The sequence below is a fragment of the Phocoena phocoena genome, chromosome 1 (assembly GCF_963924675.1).
Source record: "Phocoena phocoena chromosome 1, mPhoPho1.1, whole genome shotgun sequence".
Taxonomy (NCBI): domain Eukaryota; kingdom Metazoa; phylum Chordata; class Mammalia; order Artiodactyla; family Phocoenidae; genus Phocoena; species Phocoena phocoena.
Genome location: NC_089219.1, coordinates 39,859,327 through 39,885,819, shown reverse-complemented (window position 1 = coordinate 39,885,819; position 26,493 = coordinate 39,859,327). Strand labels below are relative to the sequence as shown.

Below are 26,493 nucleotides of genomic sequence, written 5' to 3'. Positions count from 1 at the left end.
TTGCCAGACTTTTTCATTTTAGTCATTATGATGAGTGAACAGTGGTTTCATTTTGCATTTCCGTGACGATAAATGACACCATCGTTTTCGGACATCTTTTTGTATTTGTGTGTGAAATGCTTGTCTTTTGCTCATTTCTCCTTTTGGTTGTTTATTACTTTCTTACTAATTTGTAGGACTTCTCTATATTTTCTAGTTAATAAGCTTTATGTCAGTTATATGTGTTGCAAGTAGCTTCTCACTCTGTGGCTTGCATTTTTAATCCATTAGTGATTCTTGTTCTTTTGGTGAACAAGTTTATTTTTAATATAGTCTGACTTAATAATGTAGTTTGATTTATTAATCTTTCCTTTATGTTTAGTGCTTTTCTTGGGTCATGTTAAAGAATTTTTTTTCCCTACCCCAAGTTATGAAGATATTCTATATAATTTTCTAGAAACCTTATTTCTTTACCATATACATTCAGATTTACAGTCCCCTTGGCTCTTATTTTTATATATGGTATGAAGAAGGGATAACATTTTATTTTTATTTTATGTATATCTAATTGAGCAATACCATTTGGTGAAGAAACTTTTATTCCCATTGCTCTGTAATGTTTACTTTATCACAAATTAAGTGCCTACATACATGTGGATTTTTTAAAATAGATCTTCTATTTTGTTTCATGGTTCTTGCATAAATATTATGCTTTCTTAATTACTGGAGCTTCAGTTTTGGTATCTGGTAGTTTAAGCCCTCCAGGTTTGTTCCTTTTTATTTCACTTTTACTTATTTATTATTTTTTAATTGAAGTATAGTTGATTTACATTGGTGTGCCAATCTCTGCTGTACAGCAGAGGGACTCAGTTATACACATATATACATTCTTATTTTAAATATTCTTTTCCATTGTGGTTTATCACAAGATATTGAATATAGTTCCCTGTGCTATACGTTAGGACTTTGTTGTTTATCCCAGGTTTATTCTTTTTGAAGATTTTCTTAGCTGTTCTTAGTGTCTAAAGTATACTAATTTTAATCCTTAGTGTACCCTTCAATGATTATTCACATTTGTGTACATCCATAAGCACCATTCATCAAGATAGAGAACATTTCCAGCATCCAAAAAGGTTTCCTTGTGCCTCTACCAGTCACACCCCCCTCAAGATAATCACTATTCTGACTTTTGTCAGCATTGCTTACTTTTGTCTGGTTTTGGAATTCATATAAATTAAATCATAAATATGTATTCCTTTGAATATGGCTTTTTTTTTCACTCAGCCAAATGTCTGTGAGAGTCACCTATGTTGTTGTATTTCAGTAGTTCATTCTTTTTTATTGCTCTTTAGTATTCCATTATATCAATGTACTGTAATTTATTCATTTCTTGTTAATGAGGATGGTTCTTAGTCTTGGCTTATTATGAATATTCTTATAAATATCTTTTGGTAAACATTTATACTAGTTCTCTTGGAGTGGAATTTCTGAGTCATAGAATAGGTATATACTTAGCTTTTGTTGATACTGCTGAACAGTTCCCTAAAAATAATTGTACAATTCCTTTTGAGTACTGAACATTGTATGTGAAAAATATAGAAGTAATTGGAGGCATAACATCATGCTGTCATTCTCCAGGTAGGCTTTATGTTTGACTTTTATTTCCCTTCTGTAGGCTGCTAGTGATACTAAGAATCCTCAATCATGTCAATCTAATGTCAGAGATTAAGATGATTTGACGCTGGGTTTCAATCCGTGTACAACACCAGGGTATTTCCAGTTCATCCTTATTCCTATGATGTTGTCTTTTACAGGCTCTATCCAAACTGTGGAGAATTTATGAAGACCTGTCCTTCTTGGTATAGCCCCTGTAGTGATATTTTGCTTCTAGGTCTGTGAGACCATCAAAATCTCAGCTAAGTTTATCAATCCTTCATTTGCCATTTCTGGAATTAGCAGATGCCCTTGGGGAGAAAGCAGCTCCAATGTTTGGCTCATCTCCCTGGCTTTTCTTTCTTCTCCTAGAACTTGGCCCTGTAATTCTTCACTGCCGTATTATCTTCTCTGTGCCTTCAAGTGGATTTTAAAAAATAACTTGACCTGATTTTCTTAGTCTTCCTAATAAGATGATTGGTCTGCTTTATGTAAATTGCCATTATCTGAGGCAGAAATCTGTTCCCCCTTAATATCCTTTCTACCCTCTCAACCTGTCTCTGTACTCTCCCATTTGTTCCCCCCCATTATATCTGTTTAATTTTTCTAAGTATCTGTATTTGGGCTAGTAGTGCACAGTTAATTATTACAGCTTTATATAATCCATGTTCTTTTCATTTAATAAACACACATTTATATTCCTACATGTTTATTTTTCTAGATGAACTTAAAATCATTTTTTAAGGTCTAAGATAAACCTCTCTGAATTTTAACTTTAATTATATTTTGGGAGAATTGGCATTTTTACATTATTCATTCTTCCCATGTAGATAGGTGATGTATACTGATTTACTTAAGTTATGCTTTCTTTCAACATATTACCAAGGTTTTGGGGTATGTGTGTGAGTGTGTGTGTGTGTGTGTGTGTGTGTGTGTATACGTATACTTGCCATACATTTATTATGTTTATTTCTAACTGTTATATATTTTGTGGCTTTAGAGAATAAGGTTCTTCACCTAATTTTCCTTTTTTCCCTTTGTTTATGGTTGATACACAAGAAAGTGATAAAAATATTTATTGTGTATCCAGTCATTTTGCTGAACCTTCATACTGAAGACTGCTAATGTCTTTTCAGTGTATTTCAAATATTTATCCATGATTAGTTTAAATATTAAAAAATATTGTTAATTTGTCTTTCAGTCAGAGCATGTAGCCTATAATATTACTGCTTCTTGGAATTTATTGACGTTTTCCCTGAGTATCTGGGATAGGAATCAAATATAATCATGACATGGTTGCTTAAAAAGGTATATCCTTTTTGTGTTGGTAAAAACATTTGAAACTTTCTCTATCTTACTTTAACTTATTTATTTCATTATGTCAGATATTACATCAAAGCTGACATACCGGAGATTCTTAATAAATGTCCATTCGCGGGTCAGTGCTACAACTTGCCTTCCTGGCTTTTTATACCAGGTTAATTTGGTATTGCTGATGGGCTTTCATAACCTTCAGATTGATGCTAACACAAGTTATTTCTCAGTGCTACCTTTCAGTCCTTTACTTCTTGGAGAACTTCCTTTTTAATTTATCTTGTAGATATTTTAAACATATTCATTTCTCTTATTAGATGTCTCTGTTTAAACTCCAGCCTTCTTAAGATGAACAGATGACTACTTCCTACTTCACTGTCTAAAATTGAGGCCATGTTAGTGAATCACTTCAGTTTACTCCTCCCCTGTCCTAAAAGTCATCTACATTGTTTCTCATTCTTATCCCCTTTCTCCTGGTCCTGGAGGATGAGGTTTCTGCATTCTGCTCAAGATTATTCTACTTGTCCCTCTTATTCATCTCCTCGTGCCATCTCTAGTATCTTGACCATTAGATTTTTTTCCCTCTGTGTTTGCAATGTCTCTCTTGCTAACCCTCACACTGTATGTTATGTTGTATGTTTACATCTTTAAAAGATATTTCCTGTCTTCATCCTCACCCTCATTTAGCTACTATCCTATCTCTTTATTCTACTCCTCATTCAAAATATAACTTCCTTACCTCACTGTATATTTTGTAAATTACTGCTTTCTAGTTCTAGTAGAATTGTTAATGGAAACAGTGCAGACTGAGCTCAGATCTCAGCTCAGGAATTTATGTTTGGTAACCTTAACCGTTAGTCTCTATTTCTTATCTGTAAAATGGAAATAATGGCTTGTTAGGGTTGTTTTAGGGATTTGTTTGAAGCTCATAGGAATACCATTTAGAGAACATCTTCTGACACACAGAAGATGTTCTCTAAATGGTAGTAAATACTATTATTTTGACTACCCATATCCTTTTTTAAAAAATGTAGTTTTCTACTGTGTAATAACGTTTTTCAAATAGTTGAGATTACAGAATAAGTGACATCAGAAAGAATATAGTGTTAGTATGTTTATCCTGTTTGTTTAATTTGTTTGATTTCTAATAAAATTTTATGTTCAGATATTTTCTAAAGGATAGGGTTTTACTTTGTGGTCAGATATTATAATTATTGTAAGTGCAATAGACCAAGTTTCTTAAGTGCCAGTCTCTTATTTCAGTATCATCTTTAGCATTAGTTCTTTTCTGTTCTTCCATTTATTGATAATAGGATGAGAAACAGCATGATGTATTCATGGAATATGCTGTGTGATTCAAGGGGTGATAGAAAAGTCTTCCAAAACAAAAGTTGCTTATCCACTGGCTTATGATAAAATTTGTTTTTTTTAAACTTTTTGATTGCCTGTGCAGATTCAGTCACTGTGAGAGGATATAGGGGATTCAGAAGTGAATAAAATATAGGCCGTTTGTTCAAATGAGTATCCATCTTAATAAAATAAGGATCAGACATGTAAATAAATAATCAGAATCCTTGTATATGTGCACTGGATTTGAGGAGGTCAGAGAACTGTTGGATACAACATTCACATGGGTGGATGTTGTTCAAAATTATTTCAAGTCTTAGGTTTGAGAGGAAGATAAGCTTGTTTTATCTTCGGTGAAAAAGTGGTAGGGACCTTGAAGTTAAGAGATTGTAGTGAGAAGGAGGATGAGCAGTTGACAACATCAGATGCCATGAGACTAAAAGGAGAGGATTAACTTCTTGTTAAGAGCCTAGTGCTTCTACTATCCTCTTTTTAAAACTTTTATTGTTGTTTTTTAAAGAAAAATTAATATATGTTCAGTTTACAAATTATAGGAATTATGGAGGAATTCTGACAATTTTAAACTGATTTTATTTAGATAACTAGATAACCATTTGAAGGAGGAATGTGAAGTTGAACATGTAGAATGTGTGTCTCTTATTTTAGAATTTCTGATGGAAAAGGCAGAAGAGAACTTTAACAAAAAACAGCATAATGGGAGCTCTCACGGTGATGCTATCAGAGCACACGCACACAACTTTCTCTAATCATTAAAAAACATTAAAAAACATCTAAACATTAAAAAACATTTTTAGAGAAAATTTTATAAATATACAAAGTGGACACTAAAAGAGAATAATGAACCCCCTCGTACTCATCACTCAGCTCAATAATTATCAACTCATGGCTAATGTTGTTTTAACTATATCTCTCTACTTCATCATGCTTTTCCAGATTATTTTGAAGCAACTCTCAGACATCATATGCTTTTATCTATTAGATATCAATATCTAAAATATAGGAACAGTACCATACCATACCTAAAAATGAACAACTTTTTAATATTAAATATCAATTCAGTTCACATTTCCTCAACTATCTTATAACTTAAAAAATAAGTCTTTTGTTTGAATTGGGATAAAGGTAAGGTCCATACATTATGATTGGTTGATGTCTCTCAAGCATGTATATTCCTCTGTTAATTTTTTTCTTTTGTGTAGCAGTCTTTAATATCTTTAATTCATTATTTTTCTAGGTATTTCACACTTTTAAACAAGATTATAATGTCATTTCTAACTGTTGCTGATGTGTAAAAAAATACATTATTTGACATATTTACCTTGTTTCCAGCAACCTTGCTATATGTATTGATTTAAAAAAATGTCTTTAGATTCCTTTGGACTTTTTATGTACACAATCACATTGTAAATGATAGAATTATAGTTTCTCTTTTGTTATAGTTATATCTTTTATTTCTTTTTATTGCTCTATTATGCTTTCAGTGGTTTAGAACTCCAATAAAATGTTGAAGTGAATGATAGTGATAGCAGTGAATGAAGTGAATGTCTCATTCCTGATCTCAGAGAGACAGCTTCAACATTTCATCACTTGGTATGATGGTTGTTTTAGGTTTTTGGTAGATAGCCTTTATTAGATTATAAAAGTTCTTTTCTATTTCTAGTTTGCTAAGATTTTTATTTGAAAATGAATGATTATTAACTTTTATGAAATACTTCTTTATTCTGTTCAGGTGGTGAATTATGTTGCTTTAGTTTTGAATATTAAACCATATTAATATATTGATAGATTTGATTAGATAATGTTTTATATAGGATTTTTACATTTCTGTTTATGAAATAGATTGCCTGTCATTTTCCTTTCTTGTAAGGTTCTTGTCAGGTTTTAGTATCAAGATTTTGCTGGGTTTATAAAGTAAGTTGAGAAAAGTATGCATGTAATCAGCATTATTGAGAAAAGTATGCATGTAATCAGCATTATTTTCTTCCTTAAAAGTTTGAAAATTCACCAATGAAGTCATCTGTCTTAGTGTTTTCTTTGTTGTAAGGTTTTAAATAATGGCTTGTGTATGTGTGTGTGCATCTACACATATATCTGTATATACACACATATGTACACAACTATTCAGTTTTTTCTATACCTGCATAAGTTTTAAGTTTCCTTTTTGTAGGAACTTGATTTTTTTAATATATCAGATTATTTTTAAGTAAATGTCATATCATATATCCTTTCATTTATAGATATGGATATTAAAATAAAGGAACACCTAAAAATTAACAGTTTCTTACTATCATCAAATATCCACTCAGTTCACATTTCCCCAATGGTTCTATAATTGTTTAATCATATTTTGTTTGACAGTGATTCAGATAAGACACATTCAATACATTGTAGCATGAAATTATTTGTAATGCCTTAGGATTTTAAAATATCTCTATGTCTTTCTTTTCATTCCTGATATTAGTAATTTGTGTCTTTTCTCTTGACCAGTCTTGCCAGGCATTTATCAACTGGTGAATTGAACCTTTTATTATTTTGATGCTTTTGCTTTAATGATGACTTTATCTTTTATAGTATAGCCAAACCAGCTTTCTTTTAGTTGTCACATGTTATATATTTGTCTATATTTTTGTTTTCTGTTTTTCTGTATTCTTACATTTTACATGTATCTTATGAGTGGTACTTGGAGAGAGGTTTTTGTTTTGTTTTGTTTTGTTCTAATCTAATCTGTCTTTTAATTGGACCATTTAGAGTATTTCTAAAAATGCACAATATAATTATAGGGATTAGTGGTTATCAGGGATTAGGGATGGGTTGGGGAGGGAGGTGGATGTGGTTACAAAAGGGCAACATAAGAGATCATGTGGTGGTGGAGCTATTCTGTATCCTGGCTGTGGTGGTGAATACACAAACCTACACTCGTGATAAAAGTGTATAGAACTAAATATAGACATACACTTTCACATACAAATGAGTACAATTAAAACTTTTAATCTGGATAAAATAAGTAGATTGTATCAGTGTCACAGTGGTTGTGATATATTTTATTATAGTTTTGCAAGGTGTTACCACTGGGGGAAGCTGCATAAAGGGTATATGAGATCTCTGTATTCTGACAATTTGTTGTGAATCCTCATTATCTAAAAACATTAAATTAAAAAAATGTTTTTACTGATATATTTTGGTGTAAATCTACCATATTGATATCTACTTTTTATTTGTTTGGATTGTTGAATATTAGTGCTTTTCTTTTTCTACTTTTCTTTTTTTTAATAGTTTTTAAAAAATATTTATTTATTTACTTGGCTGCGCCAGGTCTTAGTTGTGGCACTCGTGATCCTTAGTTGCAGCATGTGGGATCTTCAGTTGTGGCATGCAAACTCTTAGTTGCAGCATGTGGGATTTAGTTCCCTGACTAGGGAAAGAACCCAAGCACGGAGTCTTAGCCACTGGACCACCAGAGAAGTCCTCTACTTTTCTTTGAATTAACTATTTTTTGCTTTTTCATTTCTACACTTCTATTAGCTTGAGGGTCCATGTTCTTTAACTATTTTGTTTTTTTCGTGGTTAGTATAGAGATTACAGCATGCATGCTTGAGTTTTCAGAGTTGCGTACATATTTTTATTTTAACCTCTTCTAGGACAATGAAGAACCTACAGCTACTTAACTTCTAGATTATATGTTATTTTTTGTTATGCATTTTAACTTAGTGTGCAATGAGACTACACAGAATATTATTGCTATTATTGTATAGGCATCATTCATTTCACTTTACAACTGTATTTTGCCTTTTTGGTTGCTCTTTATTTCCTTTCATTTTTTGAGCTTCTCAGTTTATTGTGTCTTTCTGAAGAATATCCTTTCATAATTCCTTTCTTATAGTCTTTTGATGATAGATATCTTGATTTTTATTTATCTGAAAATGTCTTTACTTTTTTTGAAGTATATTTTTGCTGAATATTGGTATGACTGTCTTCCAGCCCTTAGAAAATACTATTCCACTGTCTTTTTGCTCCCTTAGTTTCTGTTGAGAAATCATCTGTTAATTTTATTGTTACTTCTTTGAAGGTATTTTGTCATTTTCTGCTGGCTTCTTTTAACATATTCTCTTGGCTTCTTTTAACATATTCTCTTACGTCTTTGTTTTCCTGTAGTTTTACTTTGATGTGCCCAACTCTGTGTGTGTGTGTGTTTTAAAAATTTGTTCTGCTTGGTGTTTGTATCTTTCTTCAGATAAACTCTGAGATATTAACTTTTCAAATATTTCTTTTGCCCTTTTCTCTTCTCTCCTTTTACAAAACCAATTGCACATTGTTAGATCCTCTTACTCTATCCTTTTTTTTTTTTTTTTTTTCTTTTTTTTGTTACTCCAACCTTTGGGCTTTCTGTGCCTCTCTCAAGGTATTTATTTTTGTCTTCCAAGTCCATAATTCTCTCTTGGGTCATTTGTAATCTGCTGGTAAATCTGTTCGTTGTGGTTAATTTTTGGTTATTTTTTAGCTAAACAATTTCCACTTGGTTCTTTGTAACAGTTTCTAGCTCTCTGCTGACATTCTCAATCTTATATTTTATTTTCTTGAGCATATTAAGCATATTTTAAGTTGCAGTCTGATAACTAATTTTTCTGGATCTCTTGTTGATCTGTTTTTGTTTTTGTTTTTGTTTTTGTTTTGGCGATCCATGGGCCTCTCACTGTTGTGGCCTCTCCCGTTGCAGAGCACAGGCTCCGGATGCGCAGGCTCAGCGGCCATGGCTCACGGGCCCGGTGACTCCGCGGCATGTGGGATTTTCCCGGACCAGGGCACGAACCTGTGTCCGCTGCATCGGCAGGCAGGCTCTCAACCACTGCGCCACCAAGGAAGCCCTGTTGATCTGTTTTTATTTCCTGTATTTCTCTTGTGTTTTGATCCCAGTGGTCTTTTATTCCTATATACCTGGTCGATTTTCATTAAATGTCAGATTTTGTATGTAAGAATTTTAGAAATAATTTGAAACCTTAGATGAAGATATTTTCCTTCAGACAAGATTTATGATTGTTTCTAGAGGGCACTAGCAATTCTGGATCAACTTAATTTATACAGGATTTGGGATGATTCAGATTTAAGCCTAAGTTCTTAGTTTGCTGTCTTAGTACATTTGTGCTGGTATAACAAAATACCATAGACTGGGTGGCTTATAAATAATAGAATTTTATTTCTCATACTTCTGAAGGCTGGGAAATCCCAGATCAAGGAGCCAGCAGATTTGGTGTCTGGTGAGGGTCCCCTTTCTGTTCATAGAATGCCATTGTCTCTTTGTGTTCTCATGTGGCAGAAAGGGCAAGGAAGTTATCTGGGGTCTTTTGGGCACCAGTGGCACTAATGGGCACTAATCTCTTCAATGAAGGCTTTGCCCTAATAACCGCCAAAAAGCCCTAACTCTGAATATCACATTGGGGGTTATGATTTCAACATATGAATTTTGAGGGGATACAGATATTCAGTATATAGCATTGGTTATCTATTTTTAGTTTACTCTCTTTTTTAAAACTTTTTTTTAATTAGAGTATAGTTGCTGTACAATATTGTGTTAGTTTATACTATACAGCAAAGTGGATCACCTATATGTATACATATTTCCTCTCTCTTTTGGATTTCCTTCTCATTTAGGTCACCATAGAGCACTGAGTAGAGTTCCCTGTGCCATACAGTAGGTTCATATTAGTTATCTATTTTATACATAGTGTCAATAGTGTATATATGTCAATCCCAATCTCCCAATTCATCCCACATCCCCCTTTCTCCCTTGGTATCCATATGTTTGTTCTCTACGTCTGTGTCTCTATTTCTGCTTTGTAAATAAGGTTGTCTATACCAATTTTTTCAGATTCCACATATATGCATTAATATATGATATTTGTTTTTCTCTTTCTGACTTATTTCACTCTGTATGACAGTCTCTAGGTCCATCCATGTCTCTACAAATGACCCACTTTCATTCCTTTTTATGGCTAATATTCCATTTTATATATGTACCACATCTTCTTTATCCATTCCTCTGTCACTGGATATTTAGGTTGCTTCCATGTCCTGGCTATTGTAAATAGTGTTGTAATGAACATTGGGGTGCGTGTGTCTTTTTGAGTTGGTTTACCTTTTCAAGATTCAGTCCTATAGCCTAGCCATTTTATCAGGCCATTTTCTCTTACCTGCAGACCTCCCTTCTCATCTCTTCCCAAGGTCATGATCCTCCAATTTTTGTATGAGCTTATCAAAAGCTGTACTCAGCTTCTTAGCCTCTTAGCTACCTCTGTCAGAACTGTCAGATACCTAAAAGGAAAAGTAACCTCAAATACCAGGCTTATCTCTCTGTGTTTACTTCTGTTTTTTAAAATAATACAGATAATTTTTTTAAATTTTATATATATATTTTTGGCTGTGTTTGGTCTTCGTTGCTGCGTGTGGGCTTTCTCTAGTTGTGGTGAGCAGGGGCTACTCTTCATTGCGGTGCACGGGCTTCTCATTGCAGTGGCTTCTCTTGTTGCGGAGCATGGGCTCTGGGCACACGGGCTTCAGTAGTTGCAGCACACAGGCTCAGTAGTTGTGGCATGTGGGCCCTACAGTGCGCGGGCTTCAGTAGTTGCGGTACATGGACTCAGTAGTTGTGGCTCATGGGCTTAGTTGCCCCGTGGCATGTGGGATCTTCCCAGACCAGGGATCGAACCCTTGTCCCCTGCATTGGCAGGCAGATTCTTAACCACTGCGTCACAGGGAAGTCCTGTGTTTACTTCATATACTGAGTTTCAGACTTGTAATTTTTTTACTACCTTGTTAGGTTTCTCCTGCCTTCAAGCAGATTTTTTAGTTATCTACCTTTTCAAGTCAATTTTAGCAGGAGGTTTGTTTTTGAACCTTCTAATCTCTCAGATTACCCTGCTATGTTCCATTTACAGCCTTCATACATCCTGTTCCTCCTGCTTGAAAACCTCTAGTTTCCCACCCCCCTAACTCCTAGTTTACACCTATTCATGCTATGGGTCAAGTCCTGAAGAGCTCCTCCTCAGCCTTCACTGACTCCCTGACAAGATTATCTTGTTATACTCTCTTATAGCACTACCTGAATGCCTTTATTGTACTTGTAGTTTATAATTATCTATTTATTTGTGTCTTTATTTCATTTAATGTTTGCCTTTTCAACACAATGTCAGGTGCTTGAGGAATAGGACTGTTATCAGTTTTTTTTCTTATTACAGATCCGAATGATAAGCTACAAGGAATATTTAATATTTCCTCAAAAACTGAACATATAAGTATTGGGTTAAATGACTGCGATTTCCCTTGGATGAAAATAGCAGAATTTAAAGAAAGGAAAAGATTATATTCATGGGTTCTTAGAAGGTAGAAAGGGCATAATTTATATTTTATTTTTATTTAAAAACTTTATCATAAAGTACTTCAGACATATTAAAAGTGTGAGTTATGTAATATACCTAGCTGTACTCACCACTCTGCTTAAGAAATAGACATAATTTATTTTTATAAAAATATACAGAGAGCCCAGAAATATATCTCTATAAATATAGTCAACTGATCTTTGACAAAGGAGCAAAGGCAATACAATAGAACAAAGATAGTTTCTTCAGTAAATGGTGCTAGAACAATTGGACATCCACATGCAAAAAAAAAAAAAAAAAGAATCCAGATACAGACCATACACCCTTCACAAAAATTAACTCTAAATGAATCATAGACCTAACTGGAAAATGCAAAACTGTAAAACTCCTAGAAGATAGCATAGGAGAAAACCTAGATGATCTTGGGTATGGTGATGCCTTTTTCGATACAACACCAAAGACACCATAGTGTCGTCTTTGAAAGAAACTGTGAAAAAAATAATTGATAAGCTGGATTGCAGTTAAGTTAAAAACTTTCGCTCTATGAAAGACAAAATCAAGAGAATTAGAAGACCAGCCACAGGTTGGAAAAAAAGTATTTGCAAAATCACATCTGATAAAGGACTGTTATCTAAAATATGAAAAGAACTCTTAAAATTCAACCATAAGAAAACAAACAGCCCTTTTAAAAAACGGGCTAAAGACCTTAACAAACACCTCACCAAAGAAGATATACAGATGGCAAATAAGCACACGAAAAGATACTTCACATCATATGTCTCTAGGGAAACGCAAATTAAAATGAGATACCTGTACATTCCTAGAATTGCCACAGTCTGGAGCAGTGGCAGAATCAAATGCTGGTGAGGATGCCGAGCAACAGGAGCTCTCACTTATTGCTGGCAGGAATGCGAAATGGCACAGCCGCTTTGGAAGGCAGTTTGGCGGTTTCTTCCAAAACTGAACATACTCTTTCCATATGATCCAGCAATACTGCTCTTTGGTATTTATGCAAAGAGTTGAAAATTTATGTCTACACAAAAACCTGCACATGGATGTTTATAGCAGCTCTGTTCATAATTGCCAAAACTTGGAAGCAACCAATGTCTTTCAGTAGGTAAATGGATAAATAAACTGTGGAATAACCAGACAGTGGAATATTATTCAGCACCTAAAAGAAATGAGCTATCAAGCCATAAAAACACATGGAGGAACCTTAAATGCATATTACTGAGTGAAAGAAGCCAATCTGAAAAGGTTATATACTGTATGATTTCAAGTATATGACATTCTGGAGAAGGCGAAACTCTGGAGACAATAAAAAGACAGTGATTGTGGTGGGCGGAGGGTGGGTTGTGGGGAGGAGAGAGATAAATAACGAGAGAACAGAGGAGCAGGGCAGTGAAAATACTTTATATGATATTATAAAGATGGATAATGTCATTATACATTCGTCTAAACCCACAGAATGTACATCACCAAGAGTGAACCCTAAGGTAAACTGTGGACTTTGGGTGATTATGATGTGTCAGTGTAGGTTCATCCTTGGTAAAAAATGTACCATTCCTGTGAATGATGTTGATAGTGGGGAGGCTATGCATGTTTTGGGGGGCAGGGGATATAGGGGAAATCTCCGTACCTCCCTCTCAATTTTGTTGTCAACGTAAATAAAACTGCTCTAAAAAAATAAAGTCTTAAAAAAATCAGAAAAAAACCTAGAAAGATTAATTTCTACCAGAGATTAATAAATCCACAAGATACATAGCAACCAAAAAATACACACAGTATACTAAGATATAAACATATATGTAGTCTACTGAGCAATTACTTTGGCTTTTAGGTACTTCTGTGGTAAAGTAATTAGTTATAATTTATTATAAATTTGTTTATTTATGGAAATTTTTCTTTAAACTTTCAGATGATACAGCATTGTTTGAGTTGATTCAGCTGGTTCCACCAGGTACTGTATTGTGTTTTGATAAGGTAATTGACATGTGAACTCATTTCAATGAAATGCTTTTTAAAAAATCTCATCTTTTCCCCTTCTTCCCAAATTAAGAGCAATGTTGAGTCTCTAGCGTTGGTCTACTATGTGTAAAATGTCAGTAGGCCAAAATAATATATACAGAAAGATTGACATAAATTATATTTGAACACATTGTTCTAAAATTGAATAGTCATAATTTAAAGTGGGAAATAACCCGATATGATCCTAGCATATTTTGTGACATTCATAAAAATTAACTTCTTTAAGTTTTTGTGATTTTTCTAAACCAATATGCTTTTGCTGATAAAGTAGTTCATTATCTTTGTTTTTGTGTGTTGACTGTTATTGGGAATGTAGGGGAATTAAAACCGTACCTACTTAATAAACAGTACAGATCCCTGCAGTAGGTAGAGTTAAAATCTGAAGGATAGTTTTATTTTTATTATTGATTTCTATGATTATAGAAGACTCTATCTTAAATCCTTATTTTATGTGAGAAATAGAGAACTATATTTTATTGAAAGCTAGTAGTCTAAAATGTTTGAATATCACATATATACCTAATCCAGGTAACCACAAATTCTATAAAATGTCTATATTTTTTTCAATATGTAACCTAATATCTCATAATGGTAGGTAGAAAAGAATGGAAGATAGAAAAAAAAATTCTGGGGATGGTAATTAAGTTTTATATGTATAAATGTTATGTCAGTTTGATATGTTTATAAGGATTTTCTTTTCTAGGAACTCATATGTACTTAAAAAGTTTACATGAACATCCCCTTTCTACAAAAGGGGGAGGGAGAATTAGTAGTATGTATGACATTTCTGAATAAGGAAGTGTGTTAATTCATTTAACATAACTTTATTTTAATTTCCCTTTCATAGAAAAAAAATTAAGTCCGTGACCCTGAAGCAGGTATTTCATTAAGGCATCAGGCATTATATATTTGTACTTGATGATATTGTTTCTAAGTAGCATATTTTGTTATAATTTGAATCATAGGGTATCTTTCTTGTAGTGGGTGAAACACTGTCTACATATGATGAGAATACACGAGATTTCATGTTCCCGGGTCCAAATCAAATTTCTGGGCACCATGACTCAAACCGCCAGGCTACCATGAGGAGGATTTCTGGCCTTCACGTAAGTGCTTACTATTTTCTGAATCAAATCGTGTTGCAGGATCATTGTCAAAAACCAACACATAGCCCTCAATATCTGAAATGTGAAGACCTAATTCAAAGTTTAATTTAGTTTAAAACATAATTGCTTTATGAAATTATGATGTTATTTTAAACATACTGAAATCTAAATGAAAATACTTTACCAAAATGCACGCATCTACCTTCCAAAATTAACAAGCATTATTTTGCCTTATATTCTTCAGATTTCTCTCCTATTCTCCCCCTTTCCTCCCCTCCCCACTGTCCCTCTGTCTTTGTCTCTCTTCTCTTTATTTTTCTCCCAAAAGAATGGCCAATAAATATTTGAAAACATGTGTAATCCCATTAGCATTTAGGAAAATTCAAATTAAAACAATCATATGATTTCATTTTTATAGCCATAAGATTGGTAAAATTTAATAAATCTGACAAATGTCAAAAGCATGGAAAAATGGAAGCCTGTATATGTTGCTATGTCATGTAAATTGGAACAACCACAATTCAGGATTATCTAGTGAAGGCCAAGATTCTCATAGCCTGTGACCTTCTAGGTATATAGCTTTAAGATGTATTCTGTCTGGCATACTAAAAGCCTTCTTAGGAATGTTCGTTTGTAGCATTGTTCATAATAATGAAAAATGGAAATAATTGAAATGTACATTAGTAGGAGTTTGGATAGAATAATTATTACATGTTTATGTAATGGAAATACGTATTCATACCCCTAAAAGTGAAAGCTGGATTAAGTGATAGCCAACTCTCACCTTTTCCTGCAACTTCTTCAGTTTTATTGGATAATTAATAATATTTTTATTCCTGAAAATGCCTTCTGCCTAGAGAGACTGAGTGAAGCCCCTGCTGTTTCAAAAGAGAAAAAAGTAAAAGTTGTCTAGGTTGAAATTATTTGGACAAATATTTTTCACTAACTTTAGGAGATATTAGAGCAGTAAGGAAATTGGGGTGCTACATGAGCCAATATGGTGAATTAAGTAACTTCTCCTGTATTTCCTGTAGGAAATAGCAAATTTCAGCTTGCTGAAAGTATAAAAGTTGACTAGCAAATCTATTAAAGTATACCTCCTTTGGGATATTTTCAATGTCCATTAGCCCAAAAAGTCTTCCAAGAATGTTTCAGGGACTTTCTAGAAGCCTGCAATGAAAAAAAAAATCTGATTTTAAAGTTAAAGTTTTTTTAAAAGTAATTTAAAATGCTGTATTATACCAAATCGGCAATATAAATATAAGAATATGGACCATTAACAGGTATTTTTCCTTATTGAATTTGAGTTACTTTCACATATATCAAAAGGTTTGGATTACTAAGGCAAAAAGTCTATATATATTCTTAAAAGATAAATTGGGGCATATTAAAAATTTTGAGTTTATTTGAGCAAAAATTGATTTGATTCAAGCAGCATCCGATCTAGCAGATAGAAAGAAGCTCCAAAGAGCTGTGCAAAATGAAAGATTTTTATATCCAGAAGGGAGCAGGAACAAGGACATTATACTAGGCCAAAAAGTATATTGATCATTGCAAGATTCCCTTCATTTAGGGGATGGCAGAGGGTCTAATCAGATGGATTACCTAGTGAGTGCTAATCAGGCGATTCCTGATTGACTGGTTTAAAATTCCATTTCTGGGAGAGCCAAAACTGTAATTAATTTAAATCTGTTTGGTGACAGGGGGCTTAGCGTAAGCAACTCAATTTTGGGCCTGTTGTTTTTAACGATATAAAAAGTGAGGGCTTCCCTGGTGGCGCAGTGGTTGAGAGTCCGCCTGCTGATGCAGGGGACACGGGTTCGTGCCCCGGTCCGGGAAGATCCCACATGCCGCAGAGCGGCTGGGCCAGTGAGCCATGGCCGCTGAGCCTGCGCATCCGGAGCCTGTGCTCCGCAACGGGAGAGGCCACAACAGTGAGAGGCCCGCGTACCGCCAAAAAAAAAAAAAAAAAAAAAGTGAGACTTCTGGTGATGATGGTGTGAAGTGTCTGTCAGTTACTCTCTCCACACAAGTATAAAACTGGACAAAATTGTCACAAGCCGCAATTTTAGGGCACTGGAAACTGATCGGCAGTTAAGACAATTAAGACAAATTAAGAAGTATCCGTGCTTGAATAGCTGCTAAAACTTTGGGTAAAAATGGCAGAAGTATGTGGTCATCTTGCCTAGGACAGCTCTCATACCCTGCATAGCCAGTGAGAATTGTAGCTTCACTAAGCCTGGGGCAAGTTGCAAAAATTAGTAGCTTTGCTACCAGAGAGGTCAGAATCAATTTTGGGCAGTGATACTGTGATTTGTAATAAGAAACATACATTTGGTCTTCTTGCCCCATTCTTGGCACAGAGCTCATAAAACCTTTGGAATTTCCTGTGTTTAAGAGCTATAAAGGTGTCTTTTGTTATGTTAATGAGGAGACTTTTGGAAAGCTCCTTGGTAACCTAAGGATGGGGGCTTGATGCCAGGGGAACCAACCAGGTGATTAGAGGGTTGGAACTTTCAGCCCCACCCCTGAGAAATAGAGGGGCTGGAGATTGAGTTCAGTCACCAACGGCCAGTGATTTAATGTCACGCCTGTGTAATGAAGCGGCTATAAAACCCAAAGGATGGGGTTTGGAGAGCTTCCATGTTGGTGAACGCGTGGAGATACTGGGAGAGTGGCTCACCTGGTGAGGGCACAGAAACTTCCCCCCGCTTCCCACATATCTCACCCTAGACATCTCTTCCATCTGGATGTCATCATATCCTTTTATATAAACTGGTAAACTAAGTAAACTGTCTCCTGAGTTCTTTGAGCAGCTGTGGCAAATTGATCGAACCCAAGGAAGGGGTCGTGGGAACCTCTTATTTGTAGCCTGTGGGTGACAACCTGGACTTGTGATGAGCATCTGAAGTCAGATAGGAGCAGTCTTGTGGAACTGAGCCCTTAACCTGTGGGATCTGACGCTATCTCTAGGTAGTGTCAGAGCTGAGTTAAATTTCAGGACACCCAAATGGTGTCGCAGAGACTTTTCTTGGTGGTGTTGGAAAACCCACACATTGGAATTGGTGTCACAATCATAGGGGCAAATATTGTGTCTTTGCCAGCTGAATGTGGTGGATTCAGTTAGAAGCGCATGAGAAAAACTCCTGTTGTTGGTGGCAGTGATATTAATCAGAATCTGTGACTTTCTCAGCTTTGATCTTACCTCTTAGCACAGATCTTTGTATGTACTTAAATGACTTGGTTGAATTGAATAAATTACATCTTATTGTAGACTTCGTAGAGGAAACTGACATTTCCGATGTGTGATGATTAAATTTATTTTGGTTAGGTTGGGGCTAGATGTTACTCTGAAGGTATTGTGTAGATTTGACTACTATTTACAATCACTTGACTTTAAGTGTAGGAGATTACCCTTGATAATGTAGGTAAGACCTCATCCAATTAATTGAAGACCTGAAGAGCAAAAACTGAAGTTTCCAAAAGAATAAGGAATTCTGCCTCAAGACCGTAGTATAGAAATCCTGTTTCCAGCCTGCTGGCTTGCTTACATATTTCACACTCAAGACTACAGTATCAACTTTGCCTGAGTTTCCAGCCTGCCAGCTTTCCCTGTGGATTTTGGACTTGTCACTCTCACAATTGCATGTACCAATTCCTTAAAATAAATATCTCTCTGTGTATATATTCTGTTAGTTCTGTTTCCCTGAAACCCCAGTTGATACACATGGGTTTTGAAAGATCTAAAAATAATGGCTAAAACACTGAGTATTTACTATATGACCAGCAATATATGGGGAGAGGTAAAGTGATAAGTTGCAGTCCAGGCTGTGGTACTTATAAAATATGTCCACAAATGATTTGACACTCCTCTCTTCCAAAGGCAGAGTTTCTTAAGTATGGACTCTACTTAGTGACTCTAACAGATACACTGTGGTAAAGTGATAGTTTTAGACTTTTGAAACCAGGTCATTAAATGCACTGTGGCTTCCTCCTTGCTCTCACTCTTGTATCACTCACTCCTGGGGAAGCCAACTGCCATGTTTGAGGACACTCAAGCCTCTGGAGAGGGCAGAAGCTGGGACAGCTTTGCTGGAGTGTGTATGAAAGCTTGAAGAGCCTTGAAGAAACTGTCAGATGAGTGTTTGGAAGAAAATGAGGCAAATTTTATTGGAAATTAGGGGAGAAAAGAGCCCTTGTTATGTAATGGTGTAAAGTTTAGCTGGAATGTGGGATATAGAAAAAAATACCTGATGGAATGGGTGGTCTTTGTAAGACTTTCAGACAGAGTATTAGAGGGGCTGTCTGGTTTCTTTTTGCTGCTTATAGCAAAATATAAGGGGAGAGAGAAGCAAAAGGAAAGCCTGTTAATAACACAAAAAGGAGTTGGAACTTACTGTTTTTGAGGATTCTCAGCCTTCCCCAATGGCAGATAATGTTGAAATTAAGGAATGACTTATGAGCAAAAATCATTCTAGGGTATGTTCAGGAAATTTTGGTCTGATGGTGAAACCAAGGGGGTGTGACTGTAAAATCCTTTATTAAAATCTCCAAAAGATCCAAGATGTGTTGCCTCAGAAAATAATTTAATTAAACATAGGTTTTATTTTACTTTATTTTTTACATTTAAAACATTTTAAATTAAAAATATTTTTCATACAATTTTTATAATTGAAATATAGTTGATTTACAACATTGTGTTAGTTTCAGGTGTACAGCAATGTGATTTAGTTATATATCTACATATATATACATATATCTATTTCAGATTCTTTTCCATTATAGGTTATTACAAGATACTGAATATAGTTCCGTGTGCTATACAGTAGGTCCTTGTTGTTTATCTATTATATGTATAGTAGTGTGTATCTGCTAATCCCAAACTCCTAATTTGGGAGTTCTGACCAGTGTGAGGTGATACCTCATTGTAGTTTTGATTTGCATTTCTCTAATAATTAGTCATGTTGAGCATATTTTCATGTGCCTGATGGCCATCTGTATGTCATCTTTGGATGACATACAGATGGCAGTTTAAGTCTGTTAGGTCTTCTGCCAATTTTTTGATGGAGTTGTTTGTTTTTTGATATTGAGCTATATTGAGCTGTATGAGCCCTTGTTGGTCACATTGTTTGCAAATGTTTTATCCCATTCTGTACATTGTCTTTTCATTTGTTTATCGTTTCCTTTGCCATACAAAAGCTTTTAGGTTTAATTGGGTCCCATTTGTTTATTTTTGCCTTTATTTCCATTACTCTAGGAGATGGATCCAAAAAAATAATTGCTGTGATTTATGTAAGAGTGTTCTGCCTATGTTTTTCCTATAGGAGTTTTACAGTATCTGGTCTTACATTTAAGTCTTTAATCCATTTTGAGTTTATTTTTGTATATGGTGTTAGAGAATGTTATCATTTCATTCTTTTACATGTAGCTGTCCAATTTTCCTAGCACCACTTATTGAAGACACTCTTTTCTCCATTGTATATTTTTGCCTCCTTTGTCATAGATTAATTGACCTTGAGTGCATGGGTTTATTTCTGGGCTTTCTATCCTGTTCCATTGATCTATATGTCTGTTTTTATGCCAGTATCATACTGTACTGATTACTGTAGCTTTGTAGTATAGTCAGAGAGTGTGATTCCTCCAGCTCCATTCTTCTTTCTCAAGATTGTTTTGGTTATTCTGGGTCTTTTGTGTTTCCATACAAATTTTAAAATTATTTGTTATAGTTCTGTGAGAAATGCCAATGGTAATTTGATAGGGATTGCATCAAATCTGTAGATTGCCTTGGTAGTATGGTCATTTTAACAATATTGATTCTTCCAATCCAAGAGCATGGTATATATTTCCATCTGTTTGTGTTGTCTTCAATTTCTTTCAAGAGTGTTTTGTAGTTTTCAGAGTACAGGTTTTTTGCCTCCTTAGATAGGTTTTATTCCTAGGAGTTTTATTCTTTTTGATGCAATGGTAAATGGGATTGGTTCCTTAATTTCCCTCTCTGATAGTTTGTTGTTCATGTATAGAAATGCATCAGATTTTTGTATATTAATTTTGTATCCTGCAACTTTACCAGATTTATTGATGGGCTCTAGTAGTTTTCTGGTGTGTCTTTAAGATTTTCTATGTATAGTATCATGTTATCTGCAAATAGTGAGAGTTTTACTTCTTCCTTCCAATTTGGATTCCTTTTATTTGTTTTTCTTCTCTGATTGCTGTGGCTAGGACTTCCAAAACTATGTTGAATAAAAGTGATGAGAGTGGGCATCCTTGTCTTATTCCTGACCTTAGGGGGAATGCTTTCAGCATTCCTTTTCACTGTTGAGGATGATGTTAGCTGTGGGTTTGCCATATATGACCTTTATTATGTCGAGGTATGTTCCCTCTATACCCACTTTCTGGCAGAGTTTTTATCATAAAAAGATGTAGAATTTTATCACATTTTTAAAGGTTACTTTCCACTTACAGTTATTACAAAATATTGGGTATATTCCCCATGTTGTATAATACGGCTTTGAGCCTATCTTACACCTAGTAGTTTGTACTTCCCACTTCCCCACCCCTATATTGGCCCTCCCCCCTTTCCATAGTAACCACTAGTTTATTCTCTGTATCTGTGAGTCTGCTTCTTTTTTTGTTACATTCACTAGTTTGTTGTATTTTTTTAGATTCCACATATAAGTGATATCATACAATATTTGTCTTTCTCTGTCTGACTTATTTCACTTAGCATAATGCCCTACAAGTCCATCCATGTTGCTGCTAATAGCAAAGTTTTGTTCTTTTTTATGGCTGAGTAGTAGTCTAGTGTGTGTGTGTGTGTGTGTGTGTGTGTGTGTGTATACCACATGTTTTTTGTCCATTCATCTGTTGATGGACCCTTAGGTTGCTTCCATATCTTGGCAGTTGTAAATAATGCTGCTTAAACATATGTTCTTGAAGATGATTGAAGACCAGCAGAAGCCCTGTAGAGGTGGGTGTAGCTTTTGTCTAAGGAAGTGAACTCCAATTATGTTCACATGAGAACCAAATACATTTTTAAGAGCATTATATTGGCAGAAGCACCACCAGCATGGTCTGAAATTGAGAGAGACCTTACAAAATGAAAAGGCTTTTGGACCCCCAAAATTCTATTGACAGGACCCAGGCTCAGAACACTTATAGCTCTAAACATTGTCTACCTCTTGTTGCAAAGGAATGATAATTCAAAGGACGGAAGCAAGAGCCCAGAGAGTAGAGCCAAAAACTATGGATAGTTATTTCTGAGCAGAAATAGGACTAAACTTCGAAGTGAGAAACTTCTGACATTTTCCTGGCTGATTTCAGAATTGCTGTGGACCAGTGATTTCTATTTGCCTCGTGTATTCTCTTTTTTTGAATAGGAATGTCTATAGTGATTATCCTCTGCCTGCTGCATATGTGTACCTTGAATATATGTGGGGCACATGTTTCTTTAGTTCATAGGTCTTCTAATTGTGAGGAACTGTATCCTAGAAACTGTATTTAAAGAACCATACCTGAGACAGCTGAATAACAATTTGATTAAGATGCCAATATCCTGGATTTCAAGCTGAAGTTATAAAAGGATGAGACTTTTCCCCTTTCCTTTCCTTCTCCTTTTCCTTTTTCTTCAGTAGGGCATGAGTTTAGTTTACACATGAGAGGAATTTAATTTGTTGTCAGAGCGTGAACTGTGGTGGTTTAAAAACATGTCCCCCAAATTTTTGATGCTCCTCTGCTAAAAAGGTAGTTTCCCTTGTTCCAGAACGTGGGGCTCTAATGAATAGAATGTGACAGAAGTGACAGTGTTAGACTTCTGAAGCTAAGTCATAAAAAGGATTATGTCTTCCTCCTTGCTTTGCTTTGAGAGAGCTAGTTACCATGTCATGAGGACACTCAGGCAGTCCTATCGAGAAAGAGCTGAGTTCTCTTGCTAAAAGATAGAAAAGAACTGAGTCCTCCAGCCAACAACTGTGTGAATCTCAGGAAGCAGATCCTCCAGCCCCAGTCAAGCTTTCAGAAAACTACAGCCCAGACAACATCTTGACTGCAATCTCACGAGAGAGTTCAAGCCAGAACCAACTAGTGCAGCCTCTGCCAGATTGCTGACCTTTAGGAACTATGTGAGATAGTATGTACGTATGTTTTCAACTGCTAAGTAATATGCTGTGCAGAAAGGATAACTAGCAAGTAAGCATTATCAATAAAAGTATGTTTGCAGAAAAACAGTCGTCCGTTTAATTCATAGGTAACTCATATTTAACCTTTTTGTAGTGTGTAATATTTGAAACTTTAAAGTTAGTAGGTCAAAGACTGGGTAAGATATCTGACCTCCAATATATTAGAGTGAAGCTACCCTGGGTACAGACAATATACTGTATCTTTTAGTGTTTTGGTGAATATGTAACTTGTGTGCTTCCAAATATTTTCTCAGGTGCTTTGTGACTGTTCCTTTGAATTTTACTATTTGTCTCTGCTTATCTCAAAACAGTGTTTAAGCTGATGATTGAAATGTTGCAAAACATAGAAACCAGATTCATTCATTCGTATATCTGAATGTAAGCTACATTATGGGAAAAACTGTTGGAAGAATTGGTAGAGACTTATCTCTCTTCTGTTTTCAAAAACTGCATACCCAGGAGCTGTGATTTTTTTTTTTTTTTTGACACGTGGAGACTATGCAAAGTATTTCTGGATTATGTAGTTAAGTACATCTTAATCTGTAAAAGTAAAAAGAGCCAGAATCCATTAAGTATTTTCAAATATTTAGGACTTTAATATTATTAAAAATCTTTTAAAAATTGACAGGGAAATACTTGAAAATGAAAAATATCTGAATTTTTCCGTAAAAGTGATATAATCACTTGTAAGTGAATCATCAGCAGTAAAACTGTTTCTTGATAACATTTAACATTCGTTTGTCGTCTTTATCCTTAATAAGAAATTCAAACTAACAAATAAAGCAGCTGAACCTTGGTAAGTGTTTGTTACTACAGGTCGTGTTTTCACCAGTAATAATTAGCTTTTTAAAAATTAAAATGTCTACTAATACCCTCTCTTTCTTCCTCAGGGAATTGCTCCAAAGCTGGAATTTTCTACAACCTCAGTGATTACCGAATGTCTGATAAGTTCAAGGAAGTGCCACCCTCAGGTTAAAATCATTTATTTAAAATATCTAATGGTTTAATTTATTTGTTTGTATGTATTGGGCATTTGGCAAGCATTATTCTTTTATTTTGGCTACAACTCTTTTCACATTTTTTTGATCAGTCTCTAGTTTAAGTAAAACAATTATCTTAGGTATTTAGTTGTTTGGTTACATGTTAATAAGTGTGGAAGTGAAAAGCTTGGTGTACATGGTAGATGGTACTTTTTTTTTTTAATGGAAAGAAATTAGGCTGCCAGAAAGATGTTGGTTTCAAAAAGTTCCACAGAGAACTTGATTGGAGGCTTCTATGAATCTTAAAGAAGTTAAAGTTCAAAGGATACATTTTTAGTGAATGGGACCAGAGGTTCTCAGGCTGGGATATAGGTGGTTAGTGGGTATAGCTTCTTGAGTGTCTCTAATTCCTTAAGGGACTGTTGCTTAGTTTGGTGGCTGTTCTAGTGCTATCAGATCAAGAGAAGCTTCAATACTTCAGCCTAATAAGTACCTTCCATGTTTGTAAAAACTGCCTTCAGTAAACTCAGATATCTGGATCTAATATTACATTCTGGTCTAACTTCCTACTGAGTCACCAGGATCATCTTGCTACCCTGACCACAGGTTATCTAATAATGTCTAGGCATCATTCATACATATGTGACTGCATTATGACCAGGTAACAATGGCCAGCCTGTGATGATGAGCCAGTACTATATAAAGCCTAGAGGACCCAAACAGGGCAGAACTGGACCTATGGTGGAAAAAGTAGAATGTTAATTTCCTGCATTATCAGTTTCAGAGTGAATTTGCTCAGGGTGGTAACTTGACAAGCTAACAAAGGTAAAATATAATTGTAAGATTATCAAGGGGATCTTTCTTATTTTGTTTAGCAAGACATTTGGTATGTTAGAGTTTGGCCTAATTATTTATCTTTTAAATGCAAGCTGAAACACTGCTACTAGAGATCTAATGATACGTACTTGCCAAATGCAGAGCTGGGTTACTGACTTGTTTGGAGATATGCGCTGTGCACATTCGTAAACTGTCAGAAATGCTTCCTCTGGATTCACAGAAGTTTCCTCTCCACACTGGGGTATGCCTTTACTGGGTGGGTAGAAATTTCTTTTTTTGTCAGGAGTGTAGTATATACACAGAAGAGTACACACATTCTAAGTGTACAGCTTAGTGGAAGATTCCTTACTAAATGTAGAACTTTCACCCCACTAGTAGTTTCATTGGACTAGCATTTTCCTCTGTAAGCTTTTGGCTAACTTGCCATTTCAATGTTTGTCATTTGTTTTTTGTTGAACAGAAATGTGAGAGAATAGCCTTTGGTGTTATTAAGAAAATATTCTTGAGAATCAGACAGATTTGGGTTCAAGTTCCTCAAAAGACTGGTTTAAAGATTAAATTGGAGAATATATGTGTCTGCACATAGCATATAATTAATAAATTTTGTGGCTGTTACTGAGGTTATTAGTTTTTTAATTAAGATAATTGAGGTATAGAAGACAGATGAAATATAAGATGAAGACATTGTATGGTAGACACAACAGAGTATACACTTTTACATTAAAATTCTGAATGGTAACAGCCAGAATTTTAATCTTATTTGATCTTATTTGAGAACATGCTAAATCCACTTTTTTTCCAAGTGAATATTAGTTAAGTTACAATTAAAATTTTAATGGCTATAAAACAGCATTTTCAGGTTCAAATACAGTTTAAGAATTAGACAAACCATTTTCGGTTTTTAAGAGAGGAGTGACTGAAATAAACTCTTTAAAATCATTTAGGTTTATAAATATTTATAATGATCTTTATTCCTTTTGGCACATTATTTTCAAATTTTTTGTCACAATTGATGTTTTGCCACCAATTGAATGGACTGAAAAAATAAATATATTATTGGGATTTTCTGGAATATATCTAGTTTCCTATGTAGTCTCTTTTACCTACTGCAAAGTAGAATTTATTAGTAAATAGTTAAATATTACTAGTAGCTTTATTAATATGTTTGATAATCTATATCAGGTAGCTTTTGCTGTGTAACAAGCCACACTAACTTAGTAACTTAAAGTAAGATGTTTCTCAGAGTTGTGTGGATTGGCTGGGTGATTCTTTTGGTCTGGGCTGCCTAGGCTAGGGCTGAGTGGTCTAGGAGGGCTTCACTTGCATGTCTGGCAGCTGGCTGACTTCTTGGTGTGAGAGGGACTTTACATTCCTGGTGTTTGGCTTGATTTCAGCTGGGGTGATGGCCACAGACTCTCATCATCTAGCAGGCTAATTTCAGCTCATTCACATGTGGCAGGAAGGTTTTCTGGAGTAAAAGAAGACTAGCACTTTTCAAGTCTCCTTTTGTCACAAGTGCTATTGTCCTCGTGGCTGATCTAGGGAGCCATTTTGTGTAAAACAGTATGAAACAGCTACTATTTTAAGTTTTATTGGGCATTAATAGGATGCATTAAGGATTGATTAGGTTAGAAGGTATGAATCTGTGGTAGATACAGCACCGTTTCTAACTTCCTCTAGTGGT

At 34.9% G+C, this 26,493-nt stretch overlaps 1 protein-coding gene across 1 annotated transcript in view; it reads left to right on the top strand.

The window, feature by feature from the left end:
• The window catches only part of SPATA6 (spermatogenesis associated 6), a 149,253-nt gene that overhangs the window by 35,842 nt on the left and 86,918 nt on the right, over nucleotides 1-26,493 (top strand). Inside the window, exons 4-6 of the mRNA XM_065880015.1 lie at nucleotides 13,603-13,644; nucleotides 14,694-14,818; nucleotides 23,883-23,963. Of these exons, the coding sequence (XP_065736087.1) occupies nucleotides 13,603-13,644; nucleotides 14,694-14,818; nucleotides 23,883-23,963 (248 nt within the window). The remainder of the gene's footprint in view (nucleotides 1-13,602; nucleotides 13,645-14,693; nucleotides 14,819-23,882; nucleotides 23,964-26,493) is intronic.